Below are 18,806 nucleotides of genomic sequence, written 5' to 3' on the forward strand. Positions count from 1 at the left end.
ATGATGTAGATAACGCATCCAAGCAAATCAGTTCAATACCCATATGTAACCGCGACCATTAACAATCCTACGACAATCGAACCATTCCAACCCCACCTTCCAGATATCCAATCAGTATATCATTCCGAGCCGAAGATGCGAGGCCAGTAGTTGTAAACGACATAAGTGTCGACACAGGTGCTAACAGCGAGGCCAACGATGATGTATCGCTGGGTGCGAGGCGACAGGTTGCTCCACCTCCACTTTGTGCTGCTCGCGGCAGGTGGAGCACTCTCGGATGTCAGAGTCTTGAGAAAAGGCGTGGTCGTGGAGAAGTTCTTGCGGGCGGCCTGGATGGCTGGGGATGAAGCCCGGGCGATGAGAGTGGGAGACATGGTGATGAGGATATCTGAGATTGACAGGCGAGGGTGATAAAAAGATAGATGTTATGTTTGTTTGAAGCTTGTTTGATTGCTGAACTGCTCATTTCGAGAGATCCCAGGAGTCTATATATACATAATCTATACTAAACATGACATGACGCTGAATAGCGATACCGTTATCCTTAACCGTAAGGGCGGCCTGTTATGGCTGACGATCGCCCCCTTCCAACCACCAACGCCTCAAACCCAACCAAAACAGCCACACAATTCCTGACATGACGCATAACTCTTTTCAGTCACCCGGACGCTTCGGTCGGTTAATCGTCAGCGGTTTGAAGGGCTTGCGTAGGCGATCCATAGACGGCGCAGGGCCTAATCCTACAGGCCGCCTCACGCCTCCACGCGGCTTGACCGACATGAAAGTTGTGGCATGGAGGCTTGAGGCTGGCCGGTTAGGCGCTGCCTTTGGCTCTTCATCACCATTTTCGACTGCTGCCTGGTCCTTCGATGGGGGCCGGGGTGGGGAGCTGGAGAAGCAAGCATAGGGTTTTCGAGGGCCGCCGTCTGTCTTAGGGACGTTAGGCTTCGGTAACGGTCGAGCTGAAGAGAGTTTGTGATTTGCCAGCTCAGGATCGATAACGGGTTTTTGCTGGTGATGCTGAGTGGGCAGTCTTGCCGGTAGGCTGTTCTGCCGCGCAAGAGCAGCTTCATAGCGTGCCTTGGAAAACGAGTTGGTCTGCTGCTGTTGTCGCGGTGGTTCTGGTGGTGGTCGTGGTGCATTTGGGCCTTGGTTCAACCAACTCATCATGCTCTTTTGGCCAGTCCCTCGTCGATTCGATCCCTTCTTCGGCCCAGGCTTTGAAGTCTGTTGTTGGGCTTTAGTTGCCGCTACAGCGTCGAGTGCAACTTTGTGCGCTCCGGCGGTTGTGAATCCTGGAAGAGAGGAAACCGTAAAATCGGAGGATTGTTCCATAGTTGTCGTGTATTCCCTCTGCCACGGGAGTTCTTCAGCCTCGTCGTAAGAGTCATTCGGTAGCGACGTGCGTTGCCGTTTCGGAGCACGAGAATAATGGCGGCCAGAATCCTCGTCGTGTCCATCTACGTTCTTAGGATCGACAGGATCAACGGGGAAAGCATCGTCTTCTGGTGAGAACATAGGAGGCAGCTTTGCGAAAATGGACTTTTCGGCTGGTGCCTCTCTTCCGAGGATCTTGGCTGCACTCTCGATAACACGTCTGTCAAACGATGGGCCCTGCTTCGCAAAGGCTTTTGAGGCAAATGGCGAAACAAATGGCGAGAGCTCAACCTTGCTGCTCATCCCCTGTGAACCGTAGAGCGGGCAGCTGAGATACAGCAGAGCTTGGGCGCGGGTCATGGCCACATAGAGCAGTCGTCTTTCCTCATCAGTATCTTCGGACCTCGCATGGGGTATCGATCCAGTGTAGACTGAGGGAACAAAGACAACAGGCCATTCCAGTCCTTTTGCCGCGTGGATGGTCGAGATTGTAACCACGGATTTCTGGTCTTTCGACCCATCATTCTTTTGAGCGTCTGAGGCCAATGAAACGTTGGCCAGGAACCGCCCAAGCATGTCGTCCGCCTTCACCTGGTCCAGGTTCTCGATCTCAGGAAGTGCATCCTCATCAATCGACCCGAAATCCCTCATGAAATCGCTCACCAAGTTGACAAACTCTTGGACGTTGGCCCATCTCTGCTCATGGTCTTCGGCGTATTCTTCCTCCAGGTACTTTTTGAAGTTGAGCTGGGTGATCAACTGCTCAATCAGATCGACTAAGGTGACGGGGCTGCTCTGGGTGATTCCATCTGCTTGTTTTTGGAGAGTTGAGATGACTCTTATGAGCTCTGTGTTGAGCTTCTGTTCCATCTTTTGCCGGATATTGGTGTTTGCTTTGCGAGTGCCTCTGCAATGCTTCAATATCAATGTCCAGAGGCTCATGTTGGCTTTTTCTGCTTCTTCGAGGAGAGACTTGATTGTTGCCTCGCCTATGCCTCGTCGCGGTACATTAATGACTCTTGCCAGCGCATCGTTGTTTTCTGGCTGGCTCACTACGCGCAGGTAATCCAGTAGCACTTTGATCTCCTTTCGCTCGTAAAACTTGTGTCCTCCAATCATTCGATATGCGATGCCAGCTTTTCCCAGTGCAGATTCGATGTGTCGCGAGAGAGCAGCTGACCTGAGGAGGATTGCCACATCTTCGTACTTGAGCATCTCTCCAAACATCATGACTGCTCGTTTAAGCTCAGAGACGATCCATTCGCCTTCTGCAGCTGAGCTCTTGAGGGTTCTGAGGACAGGTCGCGCGCCCTTAGTGTGGACCGGTAGCAGAACTTTTTGATATCGCTTCTTGTCTTGCTGGATGACGTTGAGCGATACGTCGAGGATGGATTGCGACGATCGGTAATTCTCCTCCAGCGACACCTCGTCCGTGTCGGGGTAATCTCGTAATAGGCGGTAGAGATTTCGAATCTCGGCGGAACGCCAGCCGTAGATACTCTGGTCGGGGTCACCCACAATCGTGATTCGATGGTTGGCTTGGGCGAACAGCTTCATCAACTCATATTGGATGCCATTGGTGTCTTGGTACTCGTCGATGAGAACCGCTTGAACGTTGGAAACACAGGCCGGGTGGTCTCTCAGCAGCTCAACACATTTTACCAAGAGGTCGTCATAGTCCAGTAAATTCGATCGTTTGAGTTGGATCTGGTACTCTTGATAGCATGTCCTCAGCCCCGGGTTTTCCGGGCGCTTTTTCGTCCCTTGTGATGGAGCAGCATTTGGCCCTCTTGCCTTTTCCTTGCTGATCCAGGATTTGGCCGCAAGTGGTTCAATGCCGAGTTCAAGTCTTTTGCAGATTCTCTGGATGATTGCTTTGGAGTCTCCATCGTCCGCAATGCCGAATTTCGAGTCCAGTCCAATGCGATTCCCGTATATTGATAAATATCGGCGAGCGATCGAGTGAAACGTTCCTAGCACAATCTTCTTTTCGCATTCCGCGCCTAGGGCCTTTCCAATGCGATCCTTCATTTCTCGGGCGGCTTTCACGGTGAAAGTGGCGACGATCACGTCGGAGGGACGGTAGCCAGCACGTTGGACGAGCCATACTACTCGAGACGTGAGGGTATGTGTTTTTCCACTGCCCGGGCCGGCCAAGATAGCAACGGTCGATGCTGAGGATGTGACGGCACGGCGTTGTGCCTGGTTCAGCGACCGCAGGATCGCATCTTCGTTATTCGAAGCTGGCATGCTGAGGACGTGGACGGGTCCACGCGTTGGGGTTCGTTTCTCGAGGGATGGTTTATCATCGAAGGTTCTTCCGGTTCGTACCGTAGTCGAGAACTCGAGTGTGTGGGTCAGGACAATGGCCGGCTTCAGTATCGCATCGATTCGGGGAGTATGACGGGCGCGTTAATAGCCCATTCCATTTCGCGACGCGAAGGGGGGAGCCTCGCGATGTCATGTGACCTTCAATCTCTGTGTTGGGCTGCAGGGTAACTAAGCCTCTTCTCACCGCAAGAGGAATGCGGCTGAAAGTGCACATGGAATTTGATGGCATCACCCTTCATTACACTGACTTCAAGTCATTCCTGCGATATAGTTTATGGGTTTAAACTTTGTCAAATTCCGGTGTGAAATAGATCCGTCGAGTGAGGTGCTCAATGAATGAGGAGGCGATTTGCCAAGGTTCCTTAATCACGACCAAAGCTCTAACCGATGCTCAGCTGAAAACACAATCCTCAAAGATCCGTCACTCGAGTACTAACTCTGCCGACATTCTCCTACCGAGAGTGATATCAGATCACCCGTCACATTGCTGCCGTCGTCAGTCACTATCACAGTCACTAAGTCAAGATATCACGGCCCGATCTGCACCACTGTAACCATACACAAGCTGCGTGCTCCTTGCTTCCGGACTTCGGCATCACATTCACCGCATTCTTCGAGCACTGAGCGATATGATGTGAATTATGGAGTTGGCTGAATTGTGATGGTCACGGAGCTAATGTGCAATCACCAACCAAATCACCAAACCCCTTCCCCGAGGGTAGCGTGAAGCTCTAGTCGTGCGATAGTAGTGCGACTCTAGACGATAGGCGCCAGTGATGAGTATCTGACCAACTACACCGTCGCCCTTGGGATGTCGAGCAATGTGATGTCACACAAAGAGGAGCATCTCATTCGAAGAGGCCGAAGCATCACATGATGAGGAGCTGGGCTGGGACGCTCCACCGCCATGCAAGGCCCGAGAGTGTGGACAAGGCGGGCGACACAGGCAATTGGGCCTCGAATTGAGGCCCACGGACCCCTAGACCAGGGGACGCATTGCTTGTTGGGCCATGGTGGTGTGGGATGGCTGATGATTGAAGGGCTGGATATCGTAGATCCAGGAACAATCAAGCTGGAACAACTTTGTCCACGTCAGGTGGGTCAAGAATTGGGGTATTCTCCCTGAGTAAGGCATAGTAAAAGGAATAGTAGTAAGTAAGACCTAAAGAACGAGTGTACTTATGATATCTCTTTTATTCCTTTAATGACCTCGTGTCGAATTACTCATGGTATTAGAGAGAAGCTACATTTTCGGTACCATTGTGGCATCACCTCTGGTGGTGATGGTGGCTCGCCCCGCCCCGCTCCGCCAAACCAGACCAGACCAGTCCCGACCACAGACAAATCTTTTACAGGCACAAGAGCGATTTGCAATCCTGGCTCCCGGGATCCAAAGAGGCGAGAGAGGTCGAGGCATGTGGAGTGCGGTGGTTGGCGAGTGGGAACTGACCGCCAATCACCCACTTCCACACTCTATTGCCCGGCGGTTAACCATCCAACCACAGCTCGTAGATGGCCTCGTCACACTCTTAACTCACATCTCGGCTGCAACCACTCTCCTGCCGTCACCCACCTAGGATGGCGAGCTATTCTCGGACGCCTCTCATGCGTGTGCCACCATTCGACGGTTGCCAGAGGACCGGCGTGGCCTGGGGTCCCCTCGTGCGCCCTGGCGACTCAGCGTCCAGCCTTCGAGTCCAGCGGCTAACGTCGAGCAATGGGCCATCGCCAACAGCCCGCTATATACCCTATTGATACCGCAAGTTCCGTCTTCCGTGCATGATACTCTTCTCCTAGTGTTTCGTCTCTCTGTGTTCAGGAGGTCACATCACACAAGCTGGCTCCTCCCAACAAGTCAAAAGGTGCCTCGCCTCCGACCTCTTGTCCCCCATGATGCTTCAAGGTGCCCGCATAACAATACCTCTCGGCCTGCTTCTGCCTCTTTCACTCCTTTGCACTGCTCAGCCTTACCTTGCCCGCTCCCAGGTTCTCGCCGCCCGAGGTAGCGATCCCAAAGCCACAGACGAACCCATCCCAGGCGGACCTGTGAACGACCATCTCCCCGCTCAGATCGGCGGTATAATCGGAGCATACGCAGCTTCGCTGGTGCTGGTCGCCCTCACACTGGTTGCTCTGTCAAAGAAGCGTCGCCACCATATTGCTGCCGGAATCGAAGAAGTCGAGTTTGCGAAACAAGATATCATCCCGGATTTTGCATCTAAGCCTGGCGTGCCATTGAACATCATCACCGAGGCCTCTTTCATCCAACCTCACTTCAAGAACAGCACCGACACCAACAGCCCGAACCCATACATTCACCCATCGCCAGACTCAACCATCGGCGCACCCGGTACCAACCCATTTGTTGATCAGAGAGTCGTGGCAGCAGACAGAGTCATGGCTCAGTCACAGCTCGAAGATATGTATCGACACGTCCTGGAGGCCGAAGACGCCAAGAAGCGAGGAGTTGCCTATGATCCCCTCCCGCCTACCGTCGCCCACCAGCGAGGTCCTTCGACAGCGGCCTCAATCCTGTCTCTTCGGTCCGCGGCATCATCACCATCCAAGAAGGAAAGGACCAAGCCTGCCAACCTGGATCTCAACGCCTCTCGTGAGGAGAAGAGCCGGTCAAGGACTTCCTCACTCCTCTCGGCCCTCCGATCACCAAAGAAGAAGTCCATGAAGGGCATGAACATCTCATCTCCCATCATGACACCCCAGTCTACCGAGTTTCCCCGCCATGAGTCGCAAGAGATGAGCACGATCCCGCCCCGCCACTACGCCCCGGCCGCACCACCTCCGGTCCCCACCGACCAGGCTCCGTATCCGGCACCGGCCTCGACTCACGTGTCTCCTCCGACCCCCGACATCTCACCCGAGAGCGTCCAGTCCATCGATGAGCGTATCGGATCACAGCTTCCTCTTGTTGGCCACGGTCGGAATGAGTCGCTAGCACCTACCGAGCACGAACGCGAACCCGAGTCCGCCACTTCGGAGCACTCTCAGGCGCCGCTGGTCGGCCTCCCTTCGTCTCCCAAGCCCGGCTCCCGGTTCCCGTCCAACGTCTCTCTTCCGTCTTTGCCTTCATCGCCTAAGCCTGGGTCGACATTTAACCGCTCCAACACACCCGCTTCAGCCGTTCGCGCCGGTGGTGCCCTGCCCCTGCGTGCCTATGAACCTGCCATGGCCTCACCCAACAGCATTACTCAGACCACCAAGCAGACAGTATTCGAGAGAAAGGGACCTCTGTCGCCTGGTGGAGGCATCACCCCTCGCACCGCTGGTGCAGTCCCATACTCTCCTTATCAGCCCTTCACACCCTGCATGCCGATGACCCCATCGCTCGTTACCAAGGAAGACCGGAAGAGGATGAAGCGCATGGTTCCCAAGACTCCTACTCTGGAGATGGTGAAGAGCGCCGATGATATTTGGTAACCGAAGCATGCGGGAGTTGGTAGGACTATTTTTTCTCGATTTCTTGCGTCACATATATTTTTCCTAGATGTCAAAACGGTACCTCCACTTGGATGGTCACCATCATGTCGCCATGACTTTGGATCTCCTTGGCTGGAAGCCCTGGGTATTGATTAAGTAGGCAAGAGAGCCTGCTGGGAGGGAGATAGTATGATACCAGGAGAGGGACAGGGCATTATTTGCATAAAATCTTTTGTACACTTTACCCCAAGTTCAACTGGCTGGACCTTGAAGTTGTCCCGGCCAGAGCACTACCGCATATGCGGTGTTTCTTCGAAATACGATTTGTTAATTCTCTCATAATCCGGGGTGCATCAACAAGTGATGTATGTGGTTTCTAGGGTCGGGCCGCTAATCGAAGGAGAATAACGACAGATGCAGCAAGATTCGATCAAGGGTGAGGAAGCATCGGGACTGAGGGTGACGCAACCTAATCATCGGAGATGGGACCCCCTGACATTGCATCACAACCCATTTGGTGGCGGCAGGGGGCATTTGTCGCTGGCTGGCCTTGCGTTGGCTTGGCTTGTCTTGCTCATGGCAGGCAGGCCCGAGAAGAGCAACCCCAGTGAACCAGGAGAGGTTGCATCGCCAAACCTAATTGTTTTCTGGTCTTGTTGGGATTGGTAGGAGATTGATTGATTGTTTGCTGGTGATCCATCCAGTGAGGTTACAACCGTTACAAGGGGGACGATAGAAAGAGGGCAGCACCCGGCGGGTCCACTGTGCTGTTACCAAACAGGTCAAGTCCCGGCAACCATGAGTACTGATGAGACGCACCCGGATTCCGGTACGAAAAGAAAAGAGGCACTGCTGTCGCTGGAACGTGTGCGCTCTCTCGTGTGAACCACGCGCGGGGCGGCCCAGAATTGTACGACAGTGAAACTCGCGTGGCTAGGCCGAGACAAAGCCTTACCCATGCCTGTCTCTTCCTGCCACGATTGTGCTGTGAGAGATAACAGCAACAGGACCAACAGAACAGGATGATGATGAGGGCGAGAATTGATGGGGCTCGGACGGACCTGATTGGGGCTATGGAAGAAAAACCCTGGTCTTTTTGGAAGGTTTTTTTCATTGACAAGGTCTTGTCTGCAACAACAGAAGACATCATCAGTTGGCGAATGGGGACTGGCTGGATGGGTTGCACAGTGTCTAGGATTGGCTGAGTCATCATGCTCGAGAAGAGACAAGGGGGCGAGAGCTATGCAAGAAAAACGACCATGCCGAATGTTTGGCATGGAATAATAAAACAAATATAGCGTGGATAGATAGTATATCATGGAGGTTGCACTTGATGCATTTCCCCGAGGTTCCTGGGCCTGCATGGTGTTTTGCCGGCGTCTCAAGGGGCCTCGAGTGAGCAATTTGGAGGGGAGGGACGAGAACATGTACAGTGCCAATTCGACATAGCCGGAAGGGAAACACTGTACCGCTCCAGCCGCAAGCCCCCTTCTCCGGGGGTGTTCCGTGCCAATAACCACGACGCAGTGTTTCTGGCCAGCAAAAGGACCAGGTGAATTGCGCACTGTATTCCATTTCCATGTGGTGCGGCCCAGCAGACATTTAAAAACAAGTGGGCCCCCTGAGCTCCTCACGAGCGAGAGTGAAAAACGGGCTTGGCCAAGCGCGGACTCGACTGGGCGTCGCTGGGCTGATATCCGGGTCCCATCGTACGATTTTCTGCCCATACTCGTCCCTCTCCTCAAATCGAATTCCTTGCAGCCATCGCTTCCCTCAATCACCCATTACCATCATCAAGCGTATTTTGCTTCCAGTCAGACCACCATTGCGAGGTCGCGCTGCTATTCCCTTGCCGCAAACCCCGGCCTTCCATCGAACGTTCGGCCGCATCCGCCGTCCATCGGTCGATCCCATCCCATCCCATCCCCGGAGAACACACCAGACACCACCCGTGGGCAATCGTCAACCGCCTGTCGTCAGGTCAGAGCCCGTCAGCCGCTGTCGCATCTACGCCCACGCCTCTGTGAGATAGAGGTAGATTGAGAGCAGCGATAGTGAAGAATATCAACGAGACGGGGGAAAAAATAGGTAGCCGTCAACCAGCAATTCTCGCCCCGGCGACGAGTCCAGCGTGGGAGATCTGAGTGTGAGGGCCTCACAATCGGCTCACCACCCAGGCTCTCCCGAAAGGCCTCGCCCTCTTACACGCCACCCGTCCAGCTCCTTTGTCGGCGACACCCCAACAACTGGGCCCCTTCGCCTCGTGGTGCCCATTCTCGCCCTCAATCACCCCATCGCTGCTGCATGGTGCTGGCCCTACCATGCCCAGCTCCCACTTCTCTGACATGGCCGACCATGACTCTTCGAATAGCCTTTTTGGCCTCCAGGATCCAAATCTAGGCTTCGTCGACGATGGCTCGGTCGTGAAATCCGACCCCTCCTCTTCCTCCCTGCCCAACGACTCCTCCTCCTCCCGTCCCCAGACCCAGCAGCAATACTACGACGCCGCCGCATGGCAGTTCAACGGCACGCCCCCTTACGACTCGTACGACCCCTCCAGCACCGCTCCTCCCACTCAGACTAGCTATCAGTCTTCTCCCTGGGCTCTCGCCTTCGGTCAGGATCAGCAGCAGAATCTCCAGCAGCTGCCTGTCTCTGCCGGCCTCGACAGCCTTGCGGCCACCACCCTCAGTCCCGAGTCCATTTACGCCGCCTCCATCCCCTCGAACCCGCCCTTGGGCCCGGGCAACCTTCAGGATCCCGCCATTCTTCAACCGCACATCATCAGCCACCTAACTCCTGCACTGCAGGAGAAGCTGCGCAACATCGCCATGCCGCCCCATCTCCAGTACAACTCCCCCAAGAGCGCCTCCAGCCCCGACTCGGCTGTTGGTGAGGGCAAGACGGGGGTTCTCTCTTCGCCAGATCCCGCCGAGATGTCCTCTAAGGCCTCACGAAAGCGCAAGTCATCCGCTGACCCTGACGAGGAAGAGGAAGATGATGATGGCAACCAGCCCGTCAAGAAGACGGCCCACAATATGATCGAGAAGCGATACCGGACGAACCTCAATGACAAGATCGCCGCCTTGAGGGACAGCGTCCCCAGTCTGCGCATCATGTCCAAGAGCGCGCGAGGCGAAGACACGACCGAAGATCGCGAGGAGCTTCACGGATTGACTCCAGCCCACAAGTTGAATAAGGCTACCGTATGTCGCGTCACATTACGTTTGTAGTCATAGTACACGAGACTAATAACAACTAGGTTTTGAGCAAGGCGACGGAATACATTCGACATCTTGAGAAGCGAAATACTCGATTGCTCGACGAAAACGGCGCGATGCAGGCGCGAATCGCTGCTTTTGAAAAGTTGTTCATGGCCGGCGCCATGAACGGAGCAATCAGCCCTCTCCAACAACCACCTACACCAATTCAGTACGCCCAAGATTCTCAACAGTTTGTCGGGTCACCAATGTCGGCGACGCAGGAAGGTGGCGCTCCACCAGCGGGCATGATTCAGGTTCCTGATGACATGAAGAGAATCATTTCGGCACAGATGGCTGCTGGTCAACCATATCCTGTGCCTCAACAGCCTTACCGAGGAGGCAACCCTGCGCTTATCCGCCAGCAACAGATCCAGCAGCAGCAGCAAATGCAGCAAAATCGATGGAGCAATGCCGGCCCTTACTTTGGTAAGCTCATGGTCGGTTCACTTGCTGGCCTAATGATTTTGGAAGCGGTGCGAGAGGATGAGGTTAGCAACGAAAAGCCCGAAGGCCGAGGCTTGTTTGCTGTGCCTCTTCACCTCCTCCGAGCTGTGGCGTCTGGCCTTGACATCAACGTGATGGGCTACCACATTCACACTTCTCTACGGATAATCCTGCTTCTGGGAACCTTCCTTTGGGTCTTCCTCCCATCTCTATTCGCTAAAGTCCAGCAGAAGCCTAAGAAACCGCAGGTTGGCGTTCTGCAGGCGGCGCCATCTTTGGCCTCGCCCATTCACGTTCGTCGACAGGCGTGGCTCACCGCTATTCAGACTGTTTGGGTTCCTCGCCATAACTTCTTCCTTGAGGCGACTGCTCTCATTCTCAAGACGCTGAAGCTCAGCCTTCGAAATGCTATTGGTATTCATGGTTACCAGATGCTTACTGGTTTGACCGAGGAGCAGGAGACTGCCCGAGTCAAGGCGTGGAGCATTGCCCTGGACTCTCAGCTGGCTGGCGGTGACGTTGAGATTAACAAGAGCCGCCTGGTTCTCACTCTACTTGCCTCTGGTACCCTGCCTGATAGCCCTATGAGACTCATGCTTAAGGCCCTCCATATCCGCCTCCTTCTCTGGGATCCCAGCCAGAACCGACTACATCTCGGCGTCAGCAACGCCATTGCCGCCAAGCTTGCACGGACCAAGTGGAACGAGGCCCGACAACTGAACCGTCTCATAACACAGCTTCGCCGAGGATCATCTGAGCAACATGACGATGATTTGCCCGAGCATCTGGCTGCACTGGTCGAACAGGAATGCGATGAGGTGCTTAACGAGGATATCATCCAGCGAGCGCACAACCTGGCCTTCAACACCGAGACTACTTACAACATTACAGCTCCCATGGACGGAATGGATTCGGTGGTTGACGACACGGCAGTTGGCTCCCCTCTCGATGCCGTCGCAGCCTGGTGGTCGACTCAAACCCTGCACCGTGTCATGCTGGCAACTATGGAGAAGGACGAGAAGGCTCTGCTCACCAAGACGGACGACATTGAGCTGGCTATCAATACCGCCCCGATTGGATCTACTGCGCAGGCTCGCGCCATCGTGGCACGTGCAGTCCTGATTGACAAGGCCCGTGGAGCTAATATCGCCTCGGCCCTGCAATCGATGGGGAATGAAAAGGTTGACGCTCTGCTGAGCACTTCTATCTGTATCATCGACTCAAGCTTTCAAGCCTCGACCCCCGACCTCCGACTTGCTCTCCGCTGCGCCATGGCCATCGCCCACCTTCGACGAGTCGAGTGCACTCCTGGCACCACACATCAAGGTCTCCGCATTATTGAATCCATCATGACAAGGGGCAATGCATCCCAAATGTCTCTTCTCGGCTGCACCGCAGCTCTGCAGCTAATGGAGGAGCTCTTTGAACACAAGGTTGCGGCAGAGATGTTCCAGTCCTCGCTGGAGCGACTATCTGGCGGTCTCCGCTTGTGGATGGGTGGTGCGCCTGGAGAGAAGTGCGGCGTCACATCTGATGTCCGAGAAAAGGTGGTAGACCGGTGTCTGACCATAACCAAGAGCGTGGTGGGCATGGACTCGGACACTGGCTACGGCAGCCTTGATGAATGCGAAGACGACGGATGCTAGACGACGACGACAAGCGATTATATATGTTTACCTGCGACTTGATACACCCATGCTCACACACTTATCATCTACCTACACACACATCTACATCTACCGATATATTTCCTATCACACACTCCACTTGATCACCTCTGCAATCTGCTTCACTTTGCTCTTTTGAGATGACTTTGTACGATCATGGGTATCTGCTTCTTAGAAAGGTGGCATCAGGAGTTTTACTTGGTAACGGATAAAAAGGACAATACAGGACGAAGGAGAGGGATACGCAAAGGAATTGGCACAGCGCAATCGGATTTGTGTCAAGTGTTTCGACGACAACCACCACCACAGCAGCATTTCATTTTTTCCTCTTTTCTCAAGGTACATTATTCTATTTTACCAATCCTTCCATTTTCTATGTCTCCTCCTGTTGTTTTGTTACGTGTCCGGCGTAGGTCACACACACAAGCACACTTTTATAAGCGAAAGGCGGGAGAAGGGGCCTCTGGTCGACTGGGTTTGGCCAGGTGGGAAATGAGAAGGAAACCTCGACTTGGAGAACTTCATTTTACGGAGTTGGACGTGCCGGGCGACCTTTTTTGGTGACGGGCTTTACTTTATCTATACGTTACGCCATGTCACGTCACGGCGATGGGGATTGACCTGGTCTGTCGAGGGGTATATGTCTATTAATCCACACAACGAAGATATCCCATACAAATCAACCCATGATCGAATCTCAACCGCCGTTTCCCAGATTTTCTCATCTAAACAATCAAGTGATTCATGAAACGCTCAACTCCAGGCCGTCTTCTTTCTTCTTTTTTTGTCTATTTCATCATGGATGTCTTACCATTCTGGTGCACCGCCTCCACAGCCATTGGCGCCAGCCATCAGCTCCAGGGGCTTGGTCGACATCTTGCCACCAGCCGTCGGCCTCACGCCTGGCTTCTTGCCGCGCAGACCAACAAACTTGATGCGTCGGTCCAGCTCGGCCAGCGGCGCCTCGCCAGCCTCTCCCTTCTTGACCATCCACTTCTTTGTGCCCAGCGCGGCGTCGAGCTCTTCGACAGGAGGGAGCTTGAGGTACAGCATGCCATCGGGACGGGCTTCAGTGGGGAACGTGGCAATGGAGAGCTTCTCGTCCGTCTTGCAGGAGCCGTTGCCGAGGTCAAAGTTGCGCTTGTGGTGCGGACACGAAACCCAGGGTGAGGTCTTGGTATCCTCAGGGGCGTCGGAGGACTTTTTCTTGTCGCAGGGCTCCTGGCCGACGAGACCGTCGGAGAGGATAAAGGCACGCTTGTGAGGACACATTTGCTGCGTGGCGTAGTATACGCCCTGGATGCGCCATACAGCCAGCTGAGTGTCGCCGCGCTTGATGGTGGCGGATATGCCATTGGGCAGTTCATCAGCGCCGTCAAAGTAGGACGTCTCGATGATGGGCTCCCACGCCGTCATGGACCACTTGTCCTTGAGGCCCTGGAAGTCGTCAGTGGCGGCGTCGCCCACCCAGAACGCGGGCCGCTTCTGCCCGCGATCCGACTCGACCTCCATGTTGGGCGTCGTCTCGGCCGTGTTGTTGAACTGCCGGAACTTGGCGGCGATGGCAGGCGTGCGGATGGCCTCAGCCCACTCGTCAAAGAAGCTGTCGACAAGCTCCTGCATCTGGGCCTCGAGCGAAGCACAGATGCCCAGCTTGTCGTCGAGGATGACTTCCTGGAGGTACTTGAGACCACCAGGGAGGTTCTCGATCCAGCGTGCCGTGCGCTGGAGCTTGTCTGCTGTGCGGATGTAGAACATGAGGTATCGGTCCAGGATGGGAACCACCTCGGCGGGAGGCACATCCTTTGCCAGCAGCTCGGCATGGCGAGGCTTTGCACCTCCGTTGCCGCCAACAAAGATGTTGAAGCCCTTTTCAGTGGCGATCAAGCCGAAACTGAAATCATGTTAGTTATATGGAGGTGGAGGCTGGAATTGGGGTAGAAACATACTCTTTGCTTTGGGCTTCAGCACACTCACGCACACAACCACTTACACCACCCTTGATCTTGTGTGGTGCTCGTACACTCTTGTACCTCTCCTCGAGACGAATGGCCATGCCAACACTATCACCAATACCGAATCGGCACCATGTTGAGCCGACGCAGCTCTTGACGGTACGCAGGGACTTGGCGTAGGCGTGGCCAGACTCCATGCCTGCGGCGACAAGCTGACCCCAGATGTCGAGGAGATCCTGCTTCTTGGCTCCAAACAAATCGATACGCTGACCACCCGTGATCTTGGTGTAGAGGTTGTACTTCCTAGCCACCTCACCAAGAGCGACCAGCTTCTCAGGAGTGATCTCTCCACCTGACACACGAGGCACGACGGAGTATGTGCCGTCACGCTGGATGTTGCCCAGGAAGCGGTCGTTGGTGTCTTGTAGACCGTAGGTGGTCTTGTCCATGACGTGCCTGTTCCAGAGCGAGGCCATGATGCTCGCCACGGCGGGCTTGCACAGCTCGCAGCCGACGCTGGTCTTGTCGTTGCCGACCTCGCGCATCACCTCTGGCAGCGACTTGAGGCGCTTGACCATGACAATGTTGAACAGGTCCACGCGGGAGTAGTTGAAGTGAGGGCAGAGGTAGTTTGTCACCTCGTTGCCCATGGATGCCATGGTCTGGTTGAAGATGGTGGTGACGAGAGGCACGCAACCACCGCAGCCTGTACCGGCCTTTGTGCACTTCTTGAGGCTCGTGACATCCTTGCATGTGCCGTCCTTGACGACCTTGACGATATCACCCTTTGTCACGTTGTGACATGAACACACCTGCGCATCATCGGGGAGGTCGTCGCCGCCGTCGTCGTCCTTCTTTGCACCAAGGATGAGCTCGCTTGGGGGGACATCAAGCTCCTTCATGGACTTGACCATGGGCACGAGCTTGACGTAGTCGTTGACGTCGCCCAGCATCATACCTCCGAGGAGGTATTTGCCATCTTTGGTGAAGATGTACTTTTTGTAGATGTTGAGGAAAGGGTCCTTGTATGTCAAGGCCTGCACCGACTTGGTCGAAGAGACGTCGCCGTTTTGCAGGTTCTTGGCGAACTTTGGCGGAAGAGATGCAGGACCATCACGGTCGGCGAAGCAGTCACCGAAGCTGGCGACGTTGACACCGAGAAGCTTGAGTTTCGTGCTCAGGTCGGGGCGCTTGAATGTTCGGGGTGAGTGAAGCTTCGCCTGTGTGAGGTTGAAGGCGAGAACCTCTGCCATCTCGACACCAGGGCCGATAAGACCGTAGGCCATTCCCCTCCAGCTGGCACACTCTCCAATGGCGTAGATATCTGGCATGCTTGTTCTCAGGTCATCGTTGACGACGATACCACCTCGCTGGCCGACCTCAAGTCCAGATACTCTGGCAAGGTCGTCTCTGGGCTTCACACCGACGGCAAAGCATAGCGTTGAGCAATCAATCTCCTGGGCATCTTCAAACACCACACCGGTGAGGTTGTTTTCCTCATCAGTCTTGATTCTGGAAACACCCTTGCCCAGCATGACGTCGACACCGAGCTGGGATACTTGGTCCACCACCATCTTGCCAGCAACGTCGTCGAGCTGTCTGCTCAGGACATAGGGTGCCTTCTCAAGCAACCTGATCCTGTTGAATCGCTCTAGGTCCAACATGGCCTTGGCAGCCTCGAGGCCGAGCAGACCGCCACCAACGACCACACCATTGGTGCCACGCTTGGAGTCGGCAAACTCGATGAGCTTCTTGAGATCGTCGATTGTGCGGTAGACAAAAACACCGTTGGCGTCATGGCCAGGAAGGCCTCGAGGAAGGATAGCATCGGAGCCGGTGGCCAGGACCAGGATGTCGTAGGGGTATGTCTCGCCATTAGCACACTCGACCGTCTTTTCGTCCGTGTTGATGCTAGTAGCTCTGGTGTTGACGTGGTAGTTGAGAGATCCCTCTGCCTCGGTATACTATACTATTCGTCAGTGGCTTGCCGGGATATGTGAGATGCGGCTCAACCTACCCATTCTGCCGGGTTCATGTACAAGTTCTCAATCTTCCGGTGCTCAAAGAAACTTGTGAGTCCTACTCGGTTGTAGGCGAGATATGGCTCCTCTCCAAGAACAGTGACGGAGTATTCCTTTGCTGTGGCATCGTACTTGAGCAGCTTTTCTCTGTAAAAGTGTCAGATCATGTATCGCTACCTTGTTAGTGTCGAGTCCACTTACATGAAAGCAATACCCACCATGCCCAGTCCGACAACGACTAGGCGTTTCTGTGTTTCACTCATGTTGGGCGGATTGAATTGACTGTGAATAGCCCTATGGGATGAATACCCTCAGAGAAATCCTGTAGCGAGACCCCAGGAGATTCCATGGTTATAAACAAATCCTGACAGGAACCGGGAGCCCTGGGCTGAGAGAGGGTCTCGAGGTCTCGAGGCCCATGGCTATGGATCCTCTGCCTGGAGTCTCATGGCTCCTTATTCCCTATCGAGAATTGCATCTCCGGCTTGGTCGTGGTGCCATGGGCATCTCCGGGAGAAACGTTTTGCTCGCCACGGGGGAGAAACTCCTCTGTGTCTCGTTATCAAAGATCGGCCAGCCGGGTGGCAGAGGCCCTCTCATCGGAAGGGGAACCAATCACTGAGCTTAGGGAGGGCAGCGGCCGCACGGCTCGGGAGCGGCCTTTGTTGGCGCCTCTTTTGACAAACGCTCCGCGGAGATGGACGTTCGGTCAGGGACGTGGGGCGTCGGGGCGGTGCGTGGAAATCCGACGGCAGTCATACGTCGGACAGGCCATGGTGATGTCGTGAGATGAGCAGATGAGGGCTCTGACGAGGTTATACCGTTTCTTTTTAGCGGGTATTTGTTCAAGTGAGCCCGTCACGATGAGTCGCGGTGAGCTGCTACTCGACCACGGTGAGACGAGACCTACAAACATGGGTCTCCGAATTTTGACCGGAGCCGCAAGTCCTCCTCATCGAGTCTGGACCCGGTCAAATTCATCTCTTTGATTTTGTGACCGAGCTATTTTTGATGCCTTTTCGTCTTCCCTGCAGCTGAACCTTTTCCTCGGAGCCAAGTCTCCCCCTTATCAGTCGGATCGAGATAAGGCGCATCTCTCCAAGCCTATTATTGCAACACCAACGCTGTGAGTGGCTGAATGAGCTATCCCCCACAGAGATAACAACAAAAACCACTGGTTTTCCGGGGAGAAGAGGTGATTGTGAATTGGAATGCCGAGATCAAGTTGTTTAAAAGACTCTTGACGGGCGCACTAGGATGCGTCTAGGGTCTGTCGTATGGGGGGACATTGTGTAGGTAGTCCAAGCTCTGGGCGAATTGGAATGATCTGATTGAAAACACGTACTCTCCGATATTACCGACTCATCCAAGGAACTAGTTGCATAGTCCTCATGAGAATATGGCAAACTCGTATCAACCTTCAATTCGATGAATTGAAAAGAGAATTAATTGCATGTGCCTTCCTCGCTGGGCAATGTTGCATGCATCTAAGCCGGTCTCGGCCGAACTAGCACGTGGTCGCCCTCCATGAACCCCTCCACCCCCACGTCATCACGTCAACCCCTCCAAAGAGCTTCTCCCTCAACACCAAAACCATCACGATAAAACCACTCCTCCCCAGCCATGGCTGCCACCACAGACGACGACGGCTCCTTCGTCTTCCCTCGCGAATATCATTTTCCCGCCTTCTTCACCCGCCAGACAAACCTCACCACACTCCACGCCCAGCGCACAAAGTGGTCCGACCTAATCCTCTCGTACGCACGACACCATCGCATCTTCCGTCTCTCCCTCTCAGAGGCCGCCGACTCAGACCTCTTTGTCAACCGTAAACTAGACCGCCGTCTGCAGTTTGATGATATCCGCGATGTCGTCGTCTTCATGCATAAGGATGGCCGTGTAGAGTATGTTGGCGGTGGCACAACTGGTGACGTCGTCCTTGTATACTGGCGCAAGCCTGACGAGTGGGCTGAGCTCATTGAGAATTATGTCGACGAGACGGGTCAGAAGGGCAGTGTCTTGACCATTTATGAACTCGTCGAGGGCGATGGCACCAAGGGAACTGGTAGGTTTACAAGGAATGAGCTTGGGCAGTCACATTGCTCACCAACAGTAGATATCCATGGAATGGACCAAGATGTCCTCATTAAAGCCCTTAATGTCCTTGTCAAACGAGGCAAGGCTCAGATCTTTGGCCAAGACGACTCATTAGGCGTTAAATTCTTCTAAACGCTGAACCCATTTTCACATCTCTATACATTACGCCGCCCCAAACGAGCCATCATCATCAATCAGTACAGTACAGCAATTCGA

At 54.3% G+C, this 18,806-nt stretch overlaps 5 protein-coding genes across 5 annotated transcripts; 3 read left to right on the top strand and 2 right to left on the bottom strand.

The window, feature by feature from the left end:
• Window positions 1–119: 119 nt before the first annotated feature.
• NCS54_00388300 (DNA helicase) lies at window positions 120–3,627 on the bottom strand (the record flags this gene model as incomplete). The annotated part of the gene is made up of 2 exons (XM_053149438.1): window positions 120–388; window positions 663–3,627. The coding sequence occupies 2 exons, from the start codon at window positions 3,625–3,627 to the stop codon at window positions 120–122; spliced, it is 3,234 nt and encodes a 1,077-aa protein (XP_053005413.1).
• A 1,881-nt stretch (window positions 3,628–5,508) lies between these two features.
• On the top strand, window positions 5,509–7,143 carry NCS54_00388400 (Hypothetical protein; the record flags this gene model as incomplete). Its single annotated transcript, XM_053149439.1, has 1 exon — window positions 5,509–7,143. The coding sequence occupies exon 1, from the start codon at window positions 5,599–5,601 to the stop codon at window positions 7,141–7,143; it is 1,545 nt and encodes a 514-aa protein (XP_053005414.1). The 5' UTR covers window positions 5,509–5,598.
• A 2,321-nt stretch (window positions 7,144–9,464) lies between these two features.
• Window positions 9,465–12,496, top strand: NCS54_00388500 (BHLH domain-containing protein; the record flags this gene model as incomplete). Its single annotated transcript, XM_053149440.1, has 2 exons — window positions 9,465–10,349; window positions 10,406–12,496. The coding sequence occupies 2 exons, from the start codon at window positions 9,465–9,467 to the stop codon at window positions 12,494–12,496; spliced, it is 2,976 nt and encodes a 991-aa protein (XP_053005415.1).
• Window positions 12,497–13,324: 828 nt separating this feature from the next.
• On the bottom strand, window positions 13,325–16,756 carry NCS54_00388600 (Nitrite reductase; the record flags this gene model as incomplete). The annotated part of the gene is made up of 4 exons (XM_053149441.1): window positions 13,325–14,411; window positions 14,467–16,436; window positions 16,490–16,640; window positions 16,695–16,756. 4 exons carry the CDS (start codon window positions 16,754–16,756, stop codon window positions 13,325–13,327), a joined length of 3,270 nt encoding a protein of 1,089 aa, XP_053005416.1.
• Window positions 16,757–18,116: 1,360 nt separating this feature from the next.
• On the top strand, window positions 18,117–18,722 carry NCS54_00388700 (Hypothetical protein; the record flags this gene model as incomplete). The annotated part of the gene is made up of 2 exons (XM_053149442.1): window positions 18,117–18,558; window positions 18,610–18,722. 2 exons carry the CDS (start codon window positions 18,117–18,119, stop codon window positions 18,720–18,722), a joined length of 555 nt encoding a protein of 184 aa, XP_053005417.1.
• Window positions 18,723–18,806: the final 84 nt, after the last annotated feature.

The sequence above is a fragment of the Fusarium falciforme genome, chromosome 3, assembly GCF_026873545.1.
Source record: "Fusarium falciforme chromosome 3, complete sequence".
Classification (NCBI taxonomy): Eukaryota; Fungi; Ascomycota; class Sordariomycetes; order Hypocreales; family Nectriaceae; genus Fusarium; species Fusarium falciforme.